Below are 17,822 nucleotides of genomic sequence, written 5' to 3'. Positions count from 1 at the left end.
TTTTGTACATAAATACGCGGGAAAAAAATCTTTATTTACATTATGAGGCGTTTAAGTAATTATGTTTGGCTTCCTTTGAACTTTCTGTGTGTTGTGCATTTATATGCTTAAAACTCCTTTTTCAAAAAGCAGTTTACATTTTTTTGGAGCCTGGAAAAAATATGATTAAGGGATTATCAGTGGGAGTAATGATAACTTATTAATAGTTTTCAAGTACTCATAGGAGTGAACTCATAGCAGTGTACTGGAAAGTGTCCCTGTCCATGGCAGGGGGGTTGGACTAGGTAAGCTTTTAAATGTCCTCTTCCAATTCAAACTACTCTATGATTCTATAAATTAGTGAGCATTAAGTATTGTTAGAGATTTCAGAATCTGTAGACAGCCTTTGCTGCACTGTTGTAAAAAACATGGCCCGTATCAGTGTATTTGATTAATTTGTTATCTAAACTGAAAAAAAAAGGAAAAGCTAGATTAAGTTAGATTAATATGGCAGGCTTAAAATTTTGCAGTTCCCAGCATAACACAGAAAACTTCTCCCTTGTCCTGTGTGTTGACCGTTCAGGTGCTCGGCCCCCGGGCGGAAGAGGAATGCAGCTCGGTTGGGCGGGAACAAGTCAATAAGGCCTACCAAGCCTATCGAGAGGCCTGCATCGACCGCGACCATCTGAAAAGCAAACTGGAAAAAATGGTGTGCCTTTTTAAGTAATGGCTTCAGGGCTTGCTTTATCAGCGCTGCATAGTTAGTACCTGCTTACTCTAGAATGAGCTTTATATTCTTAAGATCTGTGGTCTTGATTTTATCACCCTTTTAAAGTACATGACAATATTTTCTGTAGAAATAATGATTTAATGTACCTCAGTTTTATTACTGGGCTAGAATAATGCTTAAAATAAAAATCAAAGTAATATTTTTTGTTGTTGTATTTGTTCTAAATTATTGAATTGTCTGACATGATAGAAAAATGCCTCACAAATTATTTTGGGTTGGGGTTTTTCTCTCCTCTGAAAAATAGGCAAAAGAAAGTGCGGAATCCTTGAAAAACTTGAACGAACAGTTGCAATCTAAAGAAGTAGAGCTGTTACAACTAAGAACTGAAGTGGAAACTCAGCAAGGTATGCATTTGGTTACTTCATCTTAAGGTATGTTGAGAAGCTCTAGTGGTTATATTGTGATCTTGGGGCATGAAGAGGCTTAACCCTATACAGGGGCAAGGTAAGAGAGGCATGAACAGCAGTGAGGTACTTTGAACTTGTCTTCATTCTCGTGAATGGTGAAACGTATATTCTGAGGCTGCTGTGTTCTCCCACCCTAGGTGATTGACAAATTTGAGAAATGGGCACCACCTAACAGTTTATAGGCTGGGTCATGTGCATCTCTGGACCCCAGCACCTTTTCCTCAGAGCAGGGCACAGGCCTGTTCAAGTATGAAGATCATTCATGAAGTCAAGTATGAAGTCAATCCCACTTCCTCTGGCACCTGTAGAGGGTCCAGCATATTGCTTTGTCTTGCTGTTGGATCAACAAATACAAGAGGATGTTGTATAGCAACAGCTGCAGTTGCCAACAGTTACTTAGCTGGCTGGGAAATGAGGGAAAGTAGAAAGATGTTGGTTGTAGAGAGCCTGGTGAAAAGAGGAAGGAGAAAATAACATTATATCCTGGCAATTCCAAAAGCCCAAATCCAGCGTCTCTTACTGCAGTTGTAAAGAGTGCTCTGTATGTGATAGATGCGTAAAACAAAACATCATGGAAGGAAAAAACCCCTTTATTTAGTTACAAAAAGATGCCATCTGTATAGAGTATGGACTGACTTCAGAGTATGTACAAATGCAGTCATTTGAAAGGCACTTTTGAGTATGGCTGTGCATGAATTTCATTACTCTCCAAGAGGACCTTAAACATGTATGTAATGCACTACTTCAATTGCACAAATGTTTAAACCTAGAAAAACAAATTGCAGGTAGTGCTAGTATCACTGTTGAGGATGTCATCGTTTCAGGAGGTAAGAATTGCAGAGTTTGTAAGGAGAGCTCTGAAAATGTGATGATTTCCTTGTTTGTAATTCAGTTTTACTCATAAGTGGACTCTGGGTACCTTGCTTTAAAAAAAAAAAGAATCAGTGTAACTTAAGGCTGTTTAAACTATTAATTCTGGAAATAAGTGTACCATGCAGTTGAAAACTTGTGGCGTTTCTTCCTGTCACATTCCTTCTTTTCTTGCTGTCTCACTATTGCCCTGCTACTGATCTGATGTAGCATCAGCTTAAGTTGCTTCTTACCATGTGAATTGCTTCAGTCTAACAAGATTTGTGTAACTTTTATGCTTTCCCCTTTTGTTTGGTTGTATCTTTTGTTGTTCTGTGTGCAACTTCTTGATGTTAAACTTGGGGAAAACGTAATGGTAAGTGTTGTAATAATACAAATCTGAGGGCAAAAAGAGTCATGTTTTCAAAGCATGTGAGAAGTATGCAAGTTGGCATATATGATGTGTATTTGCCATAAATTGATTTTTTTATTTCCAGTGCCTTTTTGTGCTAGTACTTCGTTTTTCTCTGTGTCAAATGTCTAGCTTTCCTAGAAAGTAGGGCTCCATGCTTTAAACCCAGAAAATAGACCAATAACAGCATTACCAGTGTTATAATTCCCTGTTGCCATGGACTCCAGTTTCTCCAGAATATAATGTTTTTGTAAGGCATGGGCTGATTGAAGAACATCTTGCATATTGAATTATGTTCTTTGGACTGAGATTGGAATCTAATTGTCTTGTTTGTCTTCCTCACAGTGATAAAAAGTCTGAATTGTACTCCAGCTAACTGGGAATTAGAGAAGCTGAGCAGTGACCTGAAAGTGCATAGTCTGGAACAAGATCTAGAAAAACTCAAGGAAGAGTGCAACAGTCTCAGGAAGGAGTTGCAAAATTCCAAGCAGAAGGTACCTTAATTTTTAAGGAATTTTTGTATTAATAATTACTTTTAAATCCCAAGGTCAATCAAAATCAAGGGTTAACAAAAAGATGACGTATATATGAATATTAATATCTTGGTAAAATTAACCTTAAGTATTTTCGTAGACTGTCATTTTTCTTGGAAATAGGGACAGGCTTCTCAGGGAGGTGTTCATGGCATCAAGCCTGTCGAAATTTAAGAAGTGTCTGGATAACACTCTTAATTAGAAAGTTTAGGTAGTACTAGCTTTAGGTAGTACTGCAGTGAGCAGGGAGTTGAACTTAATCCTTACAGGTCACTTCGAACTCCAGATATGTTATGATTCTATATGGGTGAGATTTCCCAGCCATTGCCCATATAGCAACAGAAAATAAAGCTTTATGATTTTTTATAAGTAGCCACTGAAGTTCTGTGTAACCTGGGCTGCTAAGAAAATTTGGGCAAAAGCTGGCCTCTATTATTTTCTTTTTTTTTTTAAATAGCAACGGGATGCTAATGTTTAAAGATATCATAAACTTTGTTTAAGGAGGTATGGCACTTTTCTTCAGGGTAGTTGCATGAAGCTTGTCAGGAAAGTTCCTCTTTTGGCACCCTTCCCTGCCATTTCTGGGACAAGTATCTGTTCTGAGGGACACATTTTGTAACCTAGGCGTTGTTAGGATCTCAAAAAGAAAATTAAGATAACCGTAACAAAAAGCACTAAGTTATTGTCTAGTGCATTCTTTCTTCTTTCCATCTTACCTTTGATAAAGGTACAGTGCCAGTCTCTAGGACTCTGCAGTCCCACTGAAGTCACACAGTGAATGTAAAACATTTAAATGTGATTGTTTGAGGAGGCAGACTGTTTTACATTCCTTATGGTCATTAATAATGATGATTATATAATCGGGTATCACACAGCATTTGCGTGAGTCTGCAGTTTTTCCACTAGGTGGGGATAAAGCGTGTGAGGTGTTCTGTTAACTTCCCTTACTGTTGGTTGTTTCACTTGGGTCTGGAGCCGTTTCAGGTGCCTTCAATAACTTGTAAATCTGAAGGCCTGCTGTAACTTGTGTGAAGTTCTGGTGTCTTTGGGTAACTCTAGAACGGAGTAACAGCTGCATAAATAATTACAGATTGTATTGTGAGAGTGAGTGATGTCAGAGAGAACAGACTAAAATAGCATTTGTAAGGAATACTGCGTGTGACACTGTTTAAATAATGTTTATGCCAGCAGCTTTTGTTGCACAGAGCAAATACAGGGAACAACTTTTTGTTTTGTTTTGGGAGGTTTTGTTACATTGGTTTTTGGGGGGGGTTTGTTGTTTTTTTGCTTGCCGTTAATACAATTTCTTCTTGATCCTGGTAACTGCTTAATACAGGAAATAAAGTGCATGTTTTCAAATATGGGGTAATACAGTGCAACTTTTTTATGCTATGAATTTAAACCTTTGGGAGATGGTGATAAAGCTCAGGAGGGGAAAATCTGTCAGGTTTGAAATACAGTCAAGTGTGATCAATGGGCAATGACAAATCAGCATTATTTCAGCTCAGCTGGTATTTTCATTATAACTTATTTTCATTACATTAGCTAATGAATGTAATAGGTAATAATGAAAATGAAAACAGGAAAACATGTTTTCAAATGTTTTCTACCTTAGGCAAGTGTACTTTCTATTTTTTGTACTTTAAGATATTCTTACAAGTTTAACATTGTAGTTGATGCCGTGTGTACATTAACAAGTTGCTTGAAATATGTGCAGCCTGTCTTAAAGCCACTGTAAAGGGATCAAATCCATGACAGCTTTGACTAGAGAGGATGATAGGAAGGGAACATGGATAGAAGGGATATGAAAGGGAGGGAGCTCATCACAAGTGAGAGTCTAATAGAAGCACAGCTAACAAAGTGAGTCCAATGTTTGATTTCTTAAACAATCCTGGTAAATTCAGTGTGGCTGCCTATATGTGCAATTTTAAAGTAGTCTTTCAGACTGAAGAGATAAGTTATTTTCTGTTATGTTATTTTTAACAAATTAACATAAATTATTTTCTGTTATGTTATAAAGTTATAAAAGTAACTTGTGGAAGTAAATCTATACTGAAACAGCTTCCTTGAAGTTAAAGATCTTTATGTACCGTGACAGAGAAAGAAGAAGAAAAAGACTGTTTAAAAAGCAGAAATTGAGAAAGACTTTTCATGTCCATTTAAGAAAGTAATCAATCTCTAATTCTGAGAGTTCAGCTGTTTTAAGAAAGAAGAGTATGGAGGTGGCTGAACAATGCCTTCATGTACGTAGGTAGTTTAAGCATTTCTTAGTGGAAATTCTTAGTAGAATTGAAACCCACTTTTGAAACCCACTGCAGCTAACACAAATGAAGACTACTTGTGAATTTCAGTATTAGGCAAATTGGAGTTTCACTGCTGTTTTTTGAGAGAGAAGATCTGAAATCATGTTCATTCATTCTCTGTTTTCCTTTCCCTCTGTTATGCAGGACCAGGCTCAAGAGGAAAATCCATTACATGGAGACCACCTTCAAAGGCAAGACATCCAGAGGTATGAAATACTTCAGTTTACAGAGGGACAGTTGTTTGAACAAGTAAATTATTCTTGCTGACTCTTTAGGTGTGTTATTTCAAGTTTCATAATTTCACTGAAAGTCTAAGTATAGTTATTTAGCAAGATCATTGTACATTTTTTTCCTTTGTTGTGTTTGTATGAATATTTAGGTAGTTATGCCTTTGGTGCACTTACAGCATTTTCCACCAGAGGGAAGAGCAGCCCTTCACAATGCCAGGCTTTAGTGCAGTGGGCCTTGCTGCTTCCTTGGGTGTTGAAGAGACTTTTCAGCCTGAAAGAGAACATACAGACACTTCCCATCATCTGTTCTCTGGTGCAGTGAGGCTAACAATGCACACACTACACACAAATCACACTTTGTCCTTTCACCTTGACTGGATACTTATTCCTGTGGTTCCTCCTGGAGCTTTGCTGTCAGCCTCACACACCTGATAAAATATGTTCTCTCAACACACAGCAGTTATCTCTTTGATCACTGCTCTGATTAAACTGATCATTTGATCAAATAATTACTAATCAGAGCAGATATATTCCATCAAGTGGTGCTCAGGTGGCAGCCATCTAAAAGAGCATATGGACTCTATAGTGTTTATTGTAATATAAATACTAAACGTGTAATAAATATGTAAGCCCATCCAAAAATCTGTGGAGGAAACACTCAAGAAACCTCCTATGAGAAACATTTGTTGTAGCAAGCAATCCTGCTTTTTATAGGAAATGGAGGCATTTGCCCCTAGTTAACTTTCTGGAAACTAGTTACTTAACATTTGTGAGCAGCCTGCAAATCTGACTTTAAATTCTCAGTGTGCAAATCTAATTTGCTGTACATTTAAACAGGCTGTCAGAGTGAAGGTTAGAAGGCAGGGAATTGCAGGCATGGGGAATCCTTGGTTTTCAATTACAAATTCCTTGAAAATTAGGCTTTGCAATGGGATTCTAGGCCAGTATCCTCAAAAACAATTAAAATCAGTTGCATGTGATTTAAGTGGAATTCTGGTACCTGCAACCCTTTGCAAGATGCTTGTAAAACTGCTAAATGCATTTTAAAAAATTAATTCAAGCACTTTCCTTCTGGTTGGTGGCAGATATTTGAGCTGTCCCTGTATTTGCCACTTCTGTGTTAAATACTGGACAGTTCTGGTTTAACATAACTAAAGTTTTTGATCTTATTTTTTAGACCAAAACATGAGAATTAAGGAAGTGTGGTTGCCACATCAGCTGTAAAATTGTCAGCTCTTAAGAGTTGAAAGAGCCAAAAGGAGTCTGCAGTAGAAAGGCCACAGGTTTAGCTGAACTTCTTGAAATATCAGTTCTGAAAATTTTAACTTCCTATTAGTCAGAACTGGTGACACCTAACACATTATTTATTAAAATAACACCTTCCTATGTTGTTAACAGAACTTTATGCATCTGAACTTTTGTATTCCAGGGAATTATTTCTGTGGACAGAAGTTCTGTTTCTTTAAGGGAACTCTCTGTGTTGACTTGCATAATAGCCACTTCTCAGAGTGATTTTGACCACATTTGTACTTGATATTTCATGCAGGAGTGATCCTATATTGCTATTTTTGAAGGATAGTGTTACATACTGTTATAAAGCTTATTCTTACTCATCTCAGTAGCTTGAGATATTGAGCTGTTTTGAAATAAATGCCTTTAGTGAATGTAGTGAGGAGGAAAAAATTCTGGAAACTCTCGTCCATTATATTTGTCTTCAATAAATGTGTTTTGGTAGAATGTTAATCATTAAAAAAGCATTAAATCATTGCATTCATGTTTAAGTTGAAGTAACTACATCCTTATGTCTTTGAACACTAAGTTAATTATTAATCAACATAAATGTGATATTCAGTGAGCCTTTGCTAGAAATTTTACCAAGAAACATATGGTAATGCTGCCTTTTTTTCCCCCCTCTTAATTTTCTTACCAGTTATTAACCTGAAACATCAGTGTTGGAACAGTGCTGCTGTTGCTAAATATATTTCTTCTATTATGCTGTCTTAGAGAATGAATTGGAACACTATTTTTTACACTGTCTGGTCAGGCAGTGTATTAACACAAATTGGAGGCCTTGAATATGAAAGAGTATGATTTATATTTTAGATTGGACTCTGTGTGTATGCCCAGTTTGGGTCTCAGGTATTTAGTCTGAATTCAGTGTAGCAATGTGCATGGTATAAGACCCAAATACTGGTTCTTGATTATTTGAAATAAAAATAAATCAGTATTACTGGGCTCATAATATGTGTTGGGGTATGTGGTCATTTACTGAAAGGTATTCAGAGTTAACACTCTGCCTTTTTTATAACCTGGTGTCACTTTAACTAAAGTATTCCTTTGAGATGACTAATTTTATTGGAAGATGATTAGTTTCAGATACTGAAATGAAAAGTAAGCTTCATGTTCCTTTCCTTTGGAGAGTTGAAATTATTATTACCTAGTATGTCAATATATAATGCATTGTATATTGCAATAGGTAAGAATCAAATTATATACAAAGGTCCATCCATTGAAGGTAATTCTCAGTACTGTTCAGTCCAGTTACAGTTAGGGTACTCCAACAAAATTTGCAGAACAATTTACTAACAGTCAACACTTGATAGGCATGTTGATAGGCTGCTTTAGAGGCAGCAATATTTAACTTGTAATAAATTTTTGTTTTGAAAGTTTGCAACAAACCTATTGGGACCTGAAGAGAGAAATGTCCAATTTGCGTGTAGTGACTGACAAGCAAGCTGAGGTCCTGCGAAAACTGAAAAGGAACCCACCAGGAGCCAAGAAAGGCAAGTCAGTGTTGGCAGTAACAGACCTTACAAACACAAACCATTGATGCAAGCTGTAGCATTTTAAAAATAAACCAGCTATCATATCTTATCAGAATCTCATCAATTGAAGTTGATAAGCTAGACTGTATTATGGTTCCATCTTCCCCATTTTCTGCTTTTGCTTCTGTCTCATACTGGTCAACTTCACACATAAAGGTGTTGCTGATGTGTTTTTTCTTCAGTACTGTATTCTGTTCCCCTTGTGGCTTTTTTCTCAGTCAAGTGTTGCTTATGTGCACAAGGCTGAGGTGTTAAGTTTACTCGTATTTGACCTTTTACCACAACTACTTCATATTAGGAGGGAAAAAATCTTTTTGCAAATGCAGTCTTATTTTCCCAGTGCAGAATATATGAAGTATTAAATTTGCAACATTTTAAAATCAGACTTTAAAAGAATGAAGTTCCTTATTGTTCCCTATTTCTTTGTATTTTATTCAGAAAAGTTGTCTTTTCTGAAGAAATGCTACACAGTGTGACATTTTCTGAATGTCAGAATACTGAGGAAACAAAGCTGCCTTAAATAATTTCAAGGGTTAAATATTTTTCACATAAAGTATTTAAATTTTCCATGAGCATTTCATCAGACAGTTCTTCTACTCCATACATATGTTTCTCTGAAGCCAAATGCTAGACTGTCAGGCAAACAAACTGTGGTAAAGAGTTAATTTCCTTTGTTTTCTGCTCACTTCAATTGTGATCTTTACTGTGCTCAGAATACTGGTGGAAGACAGTGGACTTGGTTACAATGTACTGGTGACAGTCTCTGATGTCCCTGTCCATTACCAGATCAAGACATTTTGTTTCTAAACAGCTCAGTGAGGTAATGACAGGATTCACCTCCCGAGCAGTCCCTGCCTTTGTGGTCAGCAGTGACTAATGATCACTTTGTCTCTGGTACTTGGCTGATACAAACTGTCAACACATTTTGTAGATTTGGCCATATTGTCACCAGGTGAGTCTGTGTTCTTATAATTCTAAAACACGTTTGTCAAATAACTGCAGCAGAGAAACTGGCAGCTGAATGAGTCTAAATAATCTTAGATCTGTCAAGGTTTGATGTGATCACATACAGTCTTTATGTCCTTACTTTTAATTTGCAGTTACCTGTCTTGCCACTACACAACTACTTACTTTTCTCTTCTCCTTGGTGAGGAGACTCATTTTCTGCAGTTCTTATGCAGTTGTTCATCCACAGCCACAGAAGGCATTCTTGATTGATCAGGAAACAGTGGACTTTTGCCTTTTCATCTGTAGATTTTTTTCAGTAATTTTTCAGAAGTATGTGAGAGTGGACAGGTCTGATCTTGGTCATCAGCCACACTTATGAGTGCAATACAGATACATCTTTGCTTGTATGTATAGACAAATCTTGGCTTATGCAAAATATGGGTACAATTGACTGAAGCCTTCCACTTCCTATACCTCTAGTACTGACTTTTGGCATTTACAGACCAGCTGCCATTGTCAGAGGTGCATTAATTCTGCAGAACACGTGTTCATTACTTTGTGTGGGACATGAACAGTATCAGTTAACTTGTGGATTCTACTTAGAATGTAGAGAGGCATTTTATGTGTTATGTATGGAGGAATTTTCAACAAATGGATGTGTGCTTGTGGGGTTGGTTTTTTTTTTTGTTGTTGGTTTTTATTTGTGTGGTTTTAGTTGGTTTATTGGGAGTTTTGGGGGTTTTTTTTTCAATGTATTTTAGTGGATTCAATTTTTCTCGAACTTCTAAAGGTCTGTGGGCCTCTAATTGCATTTTACCCCTGCCAGCACAAAAATGCCAAATCCAGTGCCTTGCATGTTTTTCAGACATGATGCCTATGGTATTGGAAGGTGGTTTGGGCTGACATCCACAAATTTTAATTTATTGTGACAAATAAAAGTTGTATTCTGTGACCAAGATACCAGCTTCTTTTTCTGTCCCTTAAGAACAAAGGTTAAAAATTACAATTCATGCTTAAGATTAACAGCTGCTCTAGAAAACTCTATGTAAGATGTGAGTTTTAACTCAGGAGGCATTAATCTACTCTGATTACATGTTTATGTAAATTATCACTACAAAACAAAATGTCCTGCTTGTATTTGGCCATATGTTCAGATGTGTGTTGAAGGTACAGCTCTTCCATTTCAGGTAGATCCTGTTCTGTTTCAAAATCCCCCACCCCCCCTAACAGTTTAGAACTCCTCTGGAATGTCACATAGCTGAACATTGCAGTCTGTCACTTTACTTTTGAAAGTCGGACAAGAGAACCTGTGAACACTGCGTGTTTCCCTCTTACTGCTTCATAGGCAGTGAGAATTTGGGTTCTGGATGGCACAAGAATACTACTTGTTAAAGAATCAGTAGAATAGGGAGCAGCATTCAGTCTTCTGCATCTGGATGATTTCTCCAGCATGTGAAAATGGTCTCTGTTTCAGCATTCATTTCAGTCTGGTCAGAAAGATTCATCAGTTTATCTGTGTTGAAATAGGAGTTGGGAGATATCCTTGGAGTTGGGTGTGTTTTAGACATTATGATGTCAGGATTTTGGGTTAATCTTGAGACTGGTGAGGGTAGTATGTTGTTTTTAGATTTCAAGTAGTTACTGAATATGGTCCAAAAACTTGTGGCTTGAAGAAACTGTGTTTAACATCCCTGCTAGACTGTAGTACATTTGGGGTACATGAAAAATGCATTAGATAATGTAATTTTAAAATCTTTTTTATCTTCTTCCTTCAGCTGCCTGTACTGCACCAGTGCAATGTGTTGACTTGAACATTTCAAAGGTGAATCTGACATCTGGGGTAGTGTATAAAAACCTGTCACAAAACAACAAAGCCCTCGGCAATGCTGTGTCTCCCCCTCTGCTGAGAGATGCCAGTGTCCCATCAGAAAGGGTGACCCTACAAGCTTGGACAGATGAGAGACCAACTCCAGCTGACAGCAAAATGTTTCAGGAACACCATTCCTATGGAAAGAGCTCTCTGGAAGATAATTCCTGGGTATTCCCAAGTCCTCCAAAGCCCAATGAGAATATGTTTTGGGAAATGAAAAATAATCCAACTTTGTTAAACTGTCCAGCAGATTACCTGGATCAGTGTAATCAAAACTGTCTGCACAAGAGTTAAGCAATTTTTAGAATGAACTGAGGCATTTTTGGAGTGATTCTGAATAGGCACCTTAATGCTCGAACTTTTAAGGAGAGAAAACAAATTGCTTGAAATGTTCTTTCTTTATTTTTAATTCTAGTTCCAAATCAGAAAGCTGAGTCTTCCTCTGCTGTAAATCAGGAGTGAGTTCCTTGATGTTAAAGCTGTGCTGGTGTAATGTAAATACAAAGAAATCTGGTAGGGGGCCTAGATAGTCTTGTACTAGACATACATTTGCTAAAGGTTACAATGAAAAGTGAGTTTGTGGAATAAAACAAAATAATCCAGTTCTGTATTTGTTTGCTATTTGTATGTTATCAAGAAAATACTCGGCATCCAGTGTTAGAACTTGAACCAGCTCTGAGCTTATATTTTGACAGTGTTCTTTTTCAGAATAAGGATAATATGAAGAATTGGATTCTCTTCCTTCCTCCTTTCAATTAGCTTTGATTCCTCTGGTTTGTAAATGCATTTTTCTGTAATATCTAACTGAGAAAGGTGAGTATGGTTTGTTTTTTGTTCCAACCTTGATTTATATGAGACAGTGGCAGAAGAACCACCCTTAGGCTATGCTGTTTGATTGCCCCATTTAGGGCTTGATTGTGAAAGGTGAAGGACCGTGAGTAAAGCTGCTGCTGCTGCCCACTGTGAATCCTGGAGGTTCAGCTTGTTTCCCTCAGTTCCTGCTGAAGGAAGCTGCTGTAACTGCAGTGCTGCTGCCACAGACCCAGTGTGCTCACAGTGCAGTTTTCCATATTGTGCCTCCTTTGCACAGCACCACAACTCTGACTCTTCATTCCTGTGGTAGTGAAGGCTACTAATTTTTCTTTTGTTAAAGAAACAAAGCCTTAATTTAATCAGACTTGGTGTTGTTGCATTGTTGATATACAAAAATAAGTATTTTTGTGGTGTCTTTAGTATGCCACTGAGAACCAGAGCTACTGGAATTCCAGCTACCTGCTTTATAGATTATGGGTGTCTAGGCACTACTTTTTCATTGTTTTTTTCCTCTTAAGGCCATGAACTGTTTCTAGACAAGCATAATTTATGTTTTTGGGGGTTTTTTGTAAACTTCTCTGCTTCATATCTGGCTTAATACAACAGGGTTAAGTGAAATGTCTTGACCGCTCAAAAAGTTGAAGAAAAATGCATTGTATTTTAGATCCATGATACCTAACTTGTAATGGGCAGGAAGATATCTAATACTGAATACGCTATTTACAACTGTGTGGGTGGGTGAAGTATTCAGCTTCACAGATCCAGCTTAACATCAAAGTAATAAAAATTAATTTCACAGCTGTTTAGTAGCTAATTATCTTAAGATGGCTTGCAAATACATGGGGAAGCTCTGGCAGTAGCACAGCCATAGTAATGATGGGCTGTAGAAGCGTTAGGAGGGTGCTACGTGACCTGTGTGGTTCCAGACACCCTCCCCTGCACAGTAAGTACTTCACACAGAGCCCATCTTTCACTTTGTCTGTCAAAGGCAAAAACAATGCCTTCCAGAGACCTTCTCCTGCAGTACAAACAGCATACATAAACAATGTTTTCCATTCACCAGATATTGTTTTTATCTATTATCTTGCTCACGTATACTGGCTTGTCTGTGATTAATGGAAATGGTGTCAGATGCTGGAATTTATTCTGACCAATGAACACAGCTGACTCAGGGGAGTACAATCTCTTGGAAAGTAATAGAACAAAATCCAATATGCATAAAACAAATCCAAGTCACTAGGCTTTAGCTGATAGAACCAACTACCTATGTAATAACAAAGAAAACATTTCTCATGTGGCTGCATAAGCTATATGGTACCTAGTTCTAATGTAGTTTACTTTTGGGGTCCCCCACCTCAGTATTACAGAGGTTTTTTATTAAGGAATGTAATATTCAACAGGCATTAATATGATTTGTGCAATGAAGGAATTCTACTGTGTAAGATATTAAATAAATTTATTTTTGTTTGAAATTGGTTTCACTAACAAATCTCCTTTCCGTATTGGGCACAAATTTTTTTGCTGAAGTTTTAATTTCTTTATTGTGTATAAATGTTATTCCAAAAACAATTAGATTTGAGGTTCATTGCTTTGACTCAAGGAAAAAAAGCAGCCATCTGCTGTAGCCTGCTTCAGCATCTTCTGTGAGAAGTATCCTTCTGGATGTTGAAATCTGAAGGATTTATTTACCTTTGATTACTTGTTTCAAAAGGTTCCCAGTCAGCCTGTCCTGTATGAAATTAAGACTTTCTTTGCAGAGCCTGAGAATTTCCAGGTTTTGCCTTTGACCCTTGCTTTTATATTCTGTGCTCCTTCCCAGGCAATGTTTGATGAGAGGGACTTCAGGAGTGCTGCTGCTAACTAGGGAGAAGCGGGACTGATGCCAGAGAGTTTGCTGCAGGCAGCATTTCCAATCCAATCACTCACTGCCATGTCCAGGCTGTAGCATTTGAAGAGGAAGTCCCCAGACTTGGAGTCACTTGGGAGCTCGCTGGCTTGTGAAGCATCTGTTGGGTCTGAAGCTTACAATCAGATTTTGACTGAAGATGGAAAAGTCATTTAAATCCACGCCACTAGTGGCTTACAGTGCTTTTTCCATTTTCAGAAGTGAAGTCTTTTCATCGGTGACAGCAAATTACATGGAGAAGTAGCTGTAATAACGGGATTCTGATGTTAGTGTGCCTGTGTTACATAAAACTGTAAAACTGCATATAGTAAGGACCAAAGTTCTCAAATAATTATGTTAAAAGATCTCAAGAAAATTTTAACTTGAATGCAAACTTTGAACATTTTAAAACCTCCACCAAATTGACAATTTTTAATTTAAGAAAGCACTAACTCCATTTAACAGAAATGAAAGCCAGCTTTTGGGGCAAGAGGAGGTTGTTGCTCTGCACATTTAAATGATCACATGGCAACCTGATGATTATGTATTTGGGTATTTGGTGAGTTGGATGAACCTCCTAATAACTTACATGTAAACTTGCAGTGTTTGGTTAATTTTAAGTATTTTTAAAATCTGATCATTGAAATTTCTCTGCCGTTTATTGGTGTACAGCTGATGTGAACTATCCATATTGAAGAAAGCAAACCCCCAAATTAGCTGTGATGCATTGTCCAATTTTTACAGCTGGAAAAAGACAAGAGCAGCACAAGACATATGGTGGAGTTACAGTAAAACAATACCCATTCCAACTAATGAAACCCAGGCCCATGTAAGTATCACATGAACTATACTGGTGGGATAAAGCAGATTGAATTTTCTTCCAACACCAGCTTGCAGCAGACTTTGCCACTCCTGTGCTGAGACAACTGCAGCTTTAATGATGCTGTGGGCTGGTAAAGGAAGAGTGAAGAGCTCTGGCACCTGACTGACACCTCTGTTGTTTTCTGATCTCAGACAGGCCCTGTGAAGGACAGTGGCCGCAGAGGTGTAAGGTATTTCCCTGATTCTCTGAGTGTAAAGAAGGGCAGGTAGGAGTTCGAGGTCTTTTAAGTTTTGTTATTTTTTTTTTTTTTTAGGTTTTATTTTTTTGTTTTGAGGGTTTTTTTCAGGCTTTTGAGCCTTTCTTTAGGGAGAGTGGTGTTACTACTTGCAATTGTATGAACATAGAGCAGTCTATGAGAGCATTTTATTTTTTATGACCAGCAGTAAAGGTAAACACTACTTTTAACTGAGTTGCAGTTGGACCATTAAAAAACCCACCCTGTGTGGTAACTGTCCAGCAAAATTAATTTAATTGTATTTTAATATGGAAAAGAGCAAGTCAAACATTAAGATACAGTAATCAAAGTGGTAAGATGATTATGTTTGAGTATGGCTGTTTGATCTAGGGAGAAACATGCAAGAAACACCCAGGTGCTTACTGTTACTGAACCAATTTTTAAATAGGTGGAACACTTACAGTGCAAGTGTATTTGACCATTTCTTGATCAGCAGAGTGAACAGGACAGAGGAGTTTCCTACAGGAATTACCTGAGGAGGAGTATGGCTGTGCTAAATGTGGAGCAGAATGAGTTTCTGGCTTGCACGTTAATTTCTGGGTGCTGTCTCAGACTGCAGTGGCTGTTCCACTGCTCTTTAAAAAACCTGTGCATTACAAATTGCCCCTCAGATTCCCTGTGAGTTTGGGTTTTAGTGTCTGAAGGCAAACTTCTAAATAAGTACATGACACCTTCTCCTTCTTTCCTCTCATATCTTCCATTTGTAGGGGGCTCCCCTCAAGAGTTTGAAGAGACCTTTAATACAGCCTCCAGTGAAAAATGGGGGTGTCTTGGGTGCCTGCCAAGTGCTCTGAAGAGGACAGATAGGCCCCTGTGCTGTGTTTTCTTACACTGATTAGAATCCAGGGCTGCCTCCAATTAACCTGAGTATGAAGGAGAGTTTATGGCTGAGACAAAACCAAAACCAGAAGTAATTCAGTGGTATGAGTTTGTCATGTCATGGTACTCATTCTTTCATTTAAACTTTAAATAAAAGATGTAAATGCAATTCAATTACAGGATATGCACAAGATACTAAGAAAATGAAAGGTGTGAAACCAAGAATTCAAAGCTAGGGAACATCACATGAAGTAAGGCCTGAGGTGTATTATAGAGGAAGCTGATGCATGATCCAAGGGTCAATTCCTGCTGGCTTTCCAGAGGTTGAAAATAGAGCAGATTTTCATAGTGGGACAGAAGAACAGTCACTGTCATCAAAAACACATCTATTTTAAATTTCCTCCTTTTAAAAATACATACAGCAAAACAACTTATTAGGAAAATTTTGGTTTTCCAAAACGCTTGAGATAAGAAGCTGAGAACACGTGTAGGACACTGTTCCACATAAGCTGTTTCAAGGTGGTTACTTTTAGAGCTGAGTGCCATTTAAGTTTGCCTAACAAGGCAGAATGCTGCACATCTTTTCAGTTTGTCCCTCGCAAGTCCAGTCCTGCACCCAATCTACTGCAGCAACATTATTAATGATTATTCCAGTAACAGGCACAGAATAAAGGGCAATGACTGACCTGCAGCATTAAGTCCTTCATATACATGTGTCAGAGTTGCCTCCCTGAACAGAGGAACACTGTTTGTGGTGAAGCAGTATTAAAATACACAAGTAAAATGTTGCCTCTTCTAATGGATCAGTCTCAAATCCTATTCCTTACTCAGAAAATTACTTTTTTTTCTTTAATCAGAGCATTTAAGTTACCAAGTTTAAGTGCAGCCTTTCATTGCTTTTAAACAATTTCATTTTATTTCAGAATGTTTGGATGATGCTCCAAGATAGTTTCTAAAACTTTCTATTAGTATCACCAAGCGAAGCCATAAGTGACGTCATTTAAGCAATTACAATTAATTTTTTAATAATTAACTACAATTAAGCAGCTTCACGTATCAGTACACAAAAGAATGTTTGTATGCTCTTTTTAAATTAGGGACCTGCTTAGTTCCTGCAAAGTGATCTGCATCTTCTATGCCTGGTTTAGTTCTTTTCTCACCTCTGCCTGGGATAATTTTGCAAGTGTGGTCACTCACTCACTCCTGAAGCATGGCAGCTCATTCCCTGTTCTCAAGGAAGGTCTGGATGAGATTACTGTCTCCCCTAGAGCTGAAATGGTCAGTCTGGGCCACGTACAAGCACAAGGCATCCTTCCATCCCTTCTGACAGTGTAGGCTTGAAAGTGAGTCACAGTGTAGACGTAAAAATGAGTTACAGTGCAGGCACAAGTACTGCCAGGCTCTCATCTGACATCATCTTGATGAAAAGGGTAATTCACATTGAGTAGTTCTTCTGCATTTGCCACCCTTCTCTTCTAGTAAGGGCATCTCCATACAGTCAGCTTCAGGTGATGACTAACAGACCAACTTCAGTGTATACCCAATCTGTGACCAGTTAATACAACTTAAATTATTCACCCTTATGTTTTTATGGAGCCTGGCTCATGCAGCTAGATATAGGCTTTAAATTTCAAATGGACATGCTGGAATTATAAACTCCAACTTGAATACTGGTAACAAAATCTCAAGTCCAGATACAGGAACACACCTTTGCCACCTCTCTTGCAAACTGTGACAGCATGCTCTAGATCTTTAATTAGGAAAAGTTTTAAAGCTGACTCTTAATTTCAGACATTATTTTATTCTCCATTAATCTCATTTTCTGTATTTCAGTTAAACTTCACACAGAGTGGTACAGACAATTTAAGTCTGTTAAATCAAGTGAAATCTAAATTGCATGTAAAAAAAGTTCATTTTAAGTTTTAATCACACATTCTGAGTAAACTTCCGTCTTTTTTTCTTAATTCCAGTTGCTCTGTATTCTTCTCTTTGTTTCAAATATTCTGCTTTGCATTCTTCATAGAATGATGGATCAGAATAG

The 17,822-nt window shown here is 37.6% G+C and overlaps 2 protein-coding genes across 3 annotated transcripts in view; one reads left to right on the top strand and one right to left on the bottom strand.

Moving 5' to 3' along the window:
• Nucleotides 1–13,408, top strand: part of AZI2 (5-azacytidine induced 2) — a 24,078-nt gene extending 10,670 nt beyond the window's left edge. The window contains exons 3-8 of one of the 2 annotated variants that reach the window (XM_058802539.1): nucleotides 563–688; nucleotides 1,014–1,113; nucleotides 2,783–2,931; nucleotides 5,418–5,479; nucleotides 8,171–8,286; nucleotides 11,052–13,408. In XM_058802539.1, the coding sequence (XP_058658522.1) occupies nucleotides 563–688; nucleotides 1,014–1,113; nucleotides 2,783–2,931; nucleotides 5,418–5,479; nucleotides 8,171–8,286; nucleotides 11,052–11,440 (942 nt within the window). In that variant the 3' untranslated portion in view covers nucleotides 11,441–13,408. The remainder of the gene's footprint in view (nucleotides 1–562; nucleotides 689–1,013; nucleotides 1,114–2,782; nucleotides 2,932–5,417; nucleotides 5,480–8,170; nucleotides 8,287–11,051) is intronic. The other variant, XM_058802530.1, reaches the window with a different exon arrangement.
• CMC1 (C-X9-C motif containing 1) overlaps nucleotides 13,092–17,822 on the bottom strand; it is a 46,511-nt gene continuing 41,780 nt past the window's right edge. The window contains exon 4 of the mRNA XM_058802550.1: nucleotides 13,092–17,822. Coding sequence (XP_058658533.1) covers nucleotides 17,708–17,822 — 115 coding nt within the window. The 3' untranslated portion in view covers nucleotides 13,092–17,707.

This window comes from Ammospiza caudacuta, chromosome 1, assembly GCF_027887145.1.
Source record: "Ammospiza caudacuta isolate bAmmCau1 chromosome 1, bAmmCau1.pri, whole genome shotgun sequence".
NCBI classification, from domain to species: Eukaryota; Metazoa; Chordata; class Aves; order Passeriformes; family Passerellidae; genus Ammospiza; species Ammospiza caudacuta.
The sequence above is the reverse complement of the archived record's forward strand: the minus strand, read 5'-3'. Positions and strand labels throughout refer to the sequence as shown.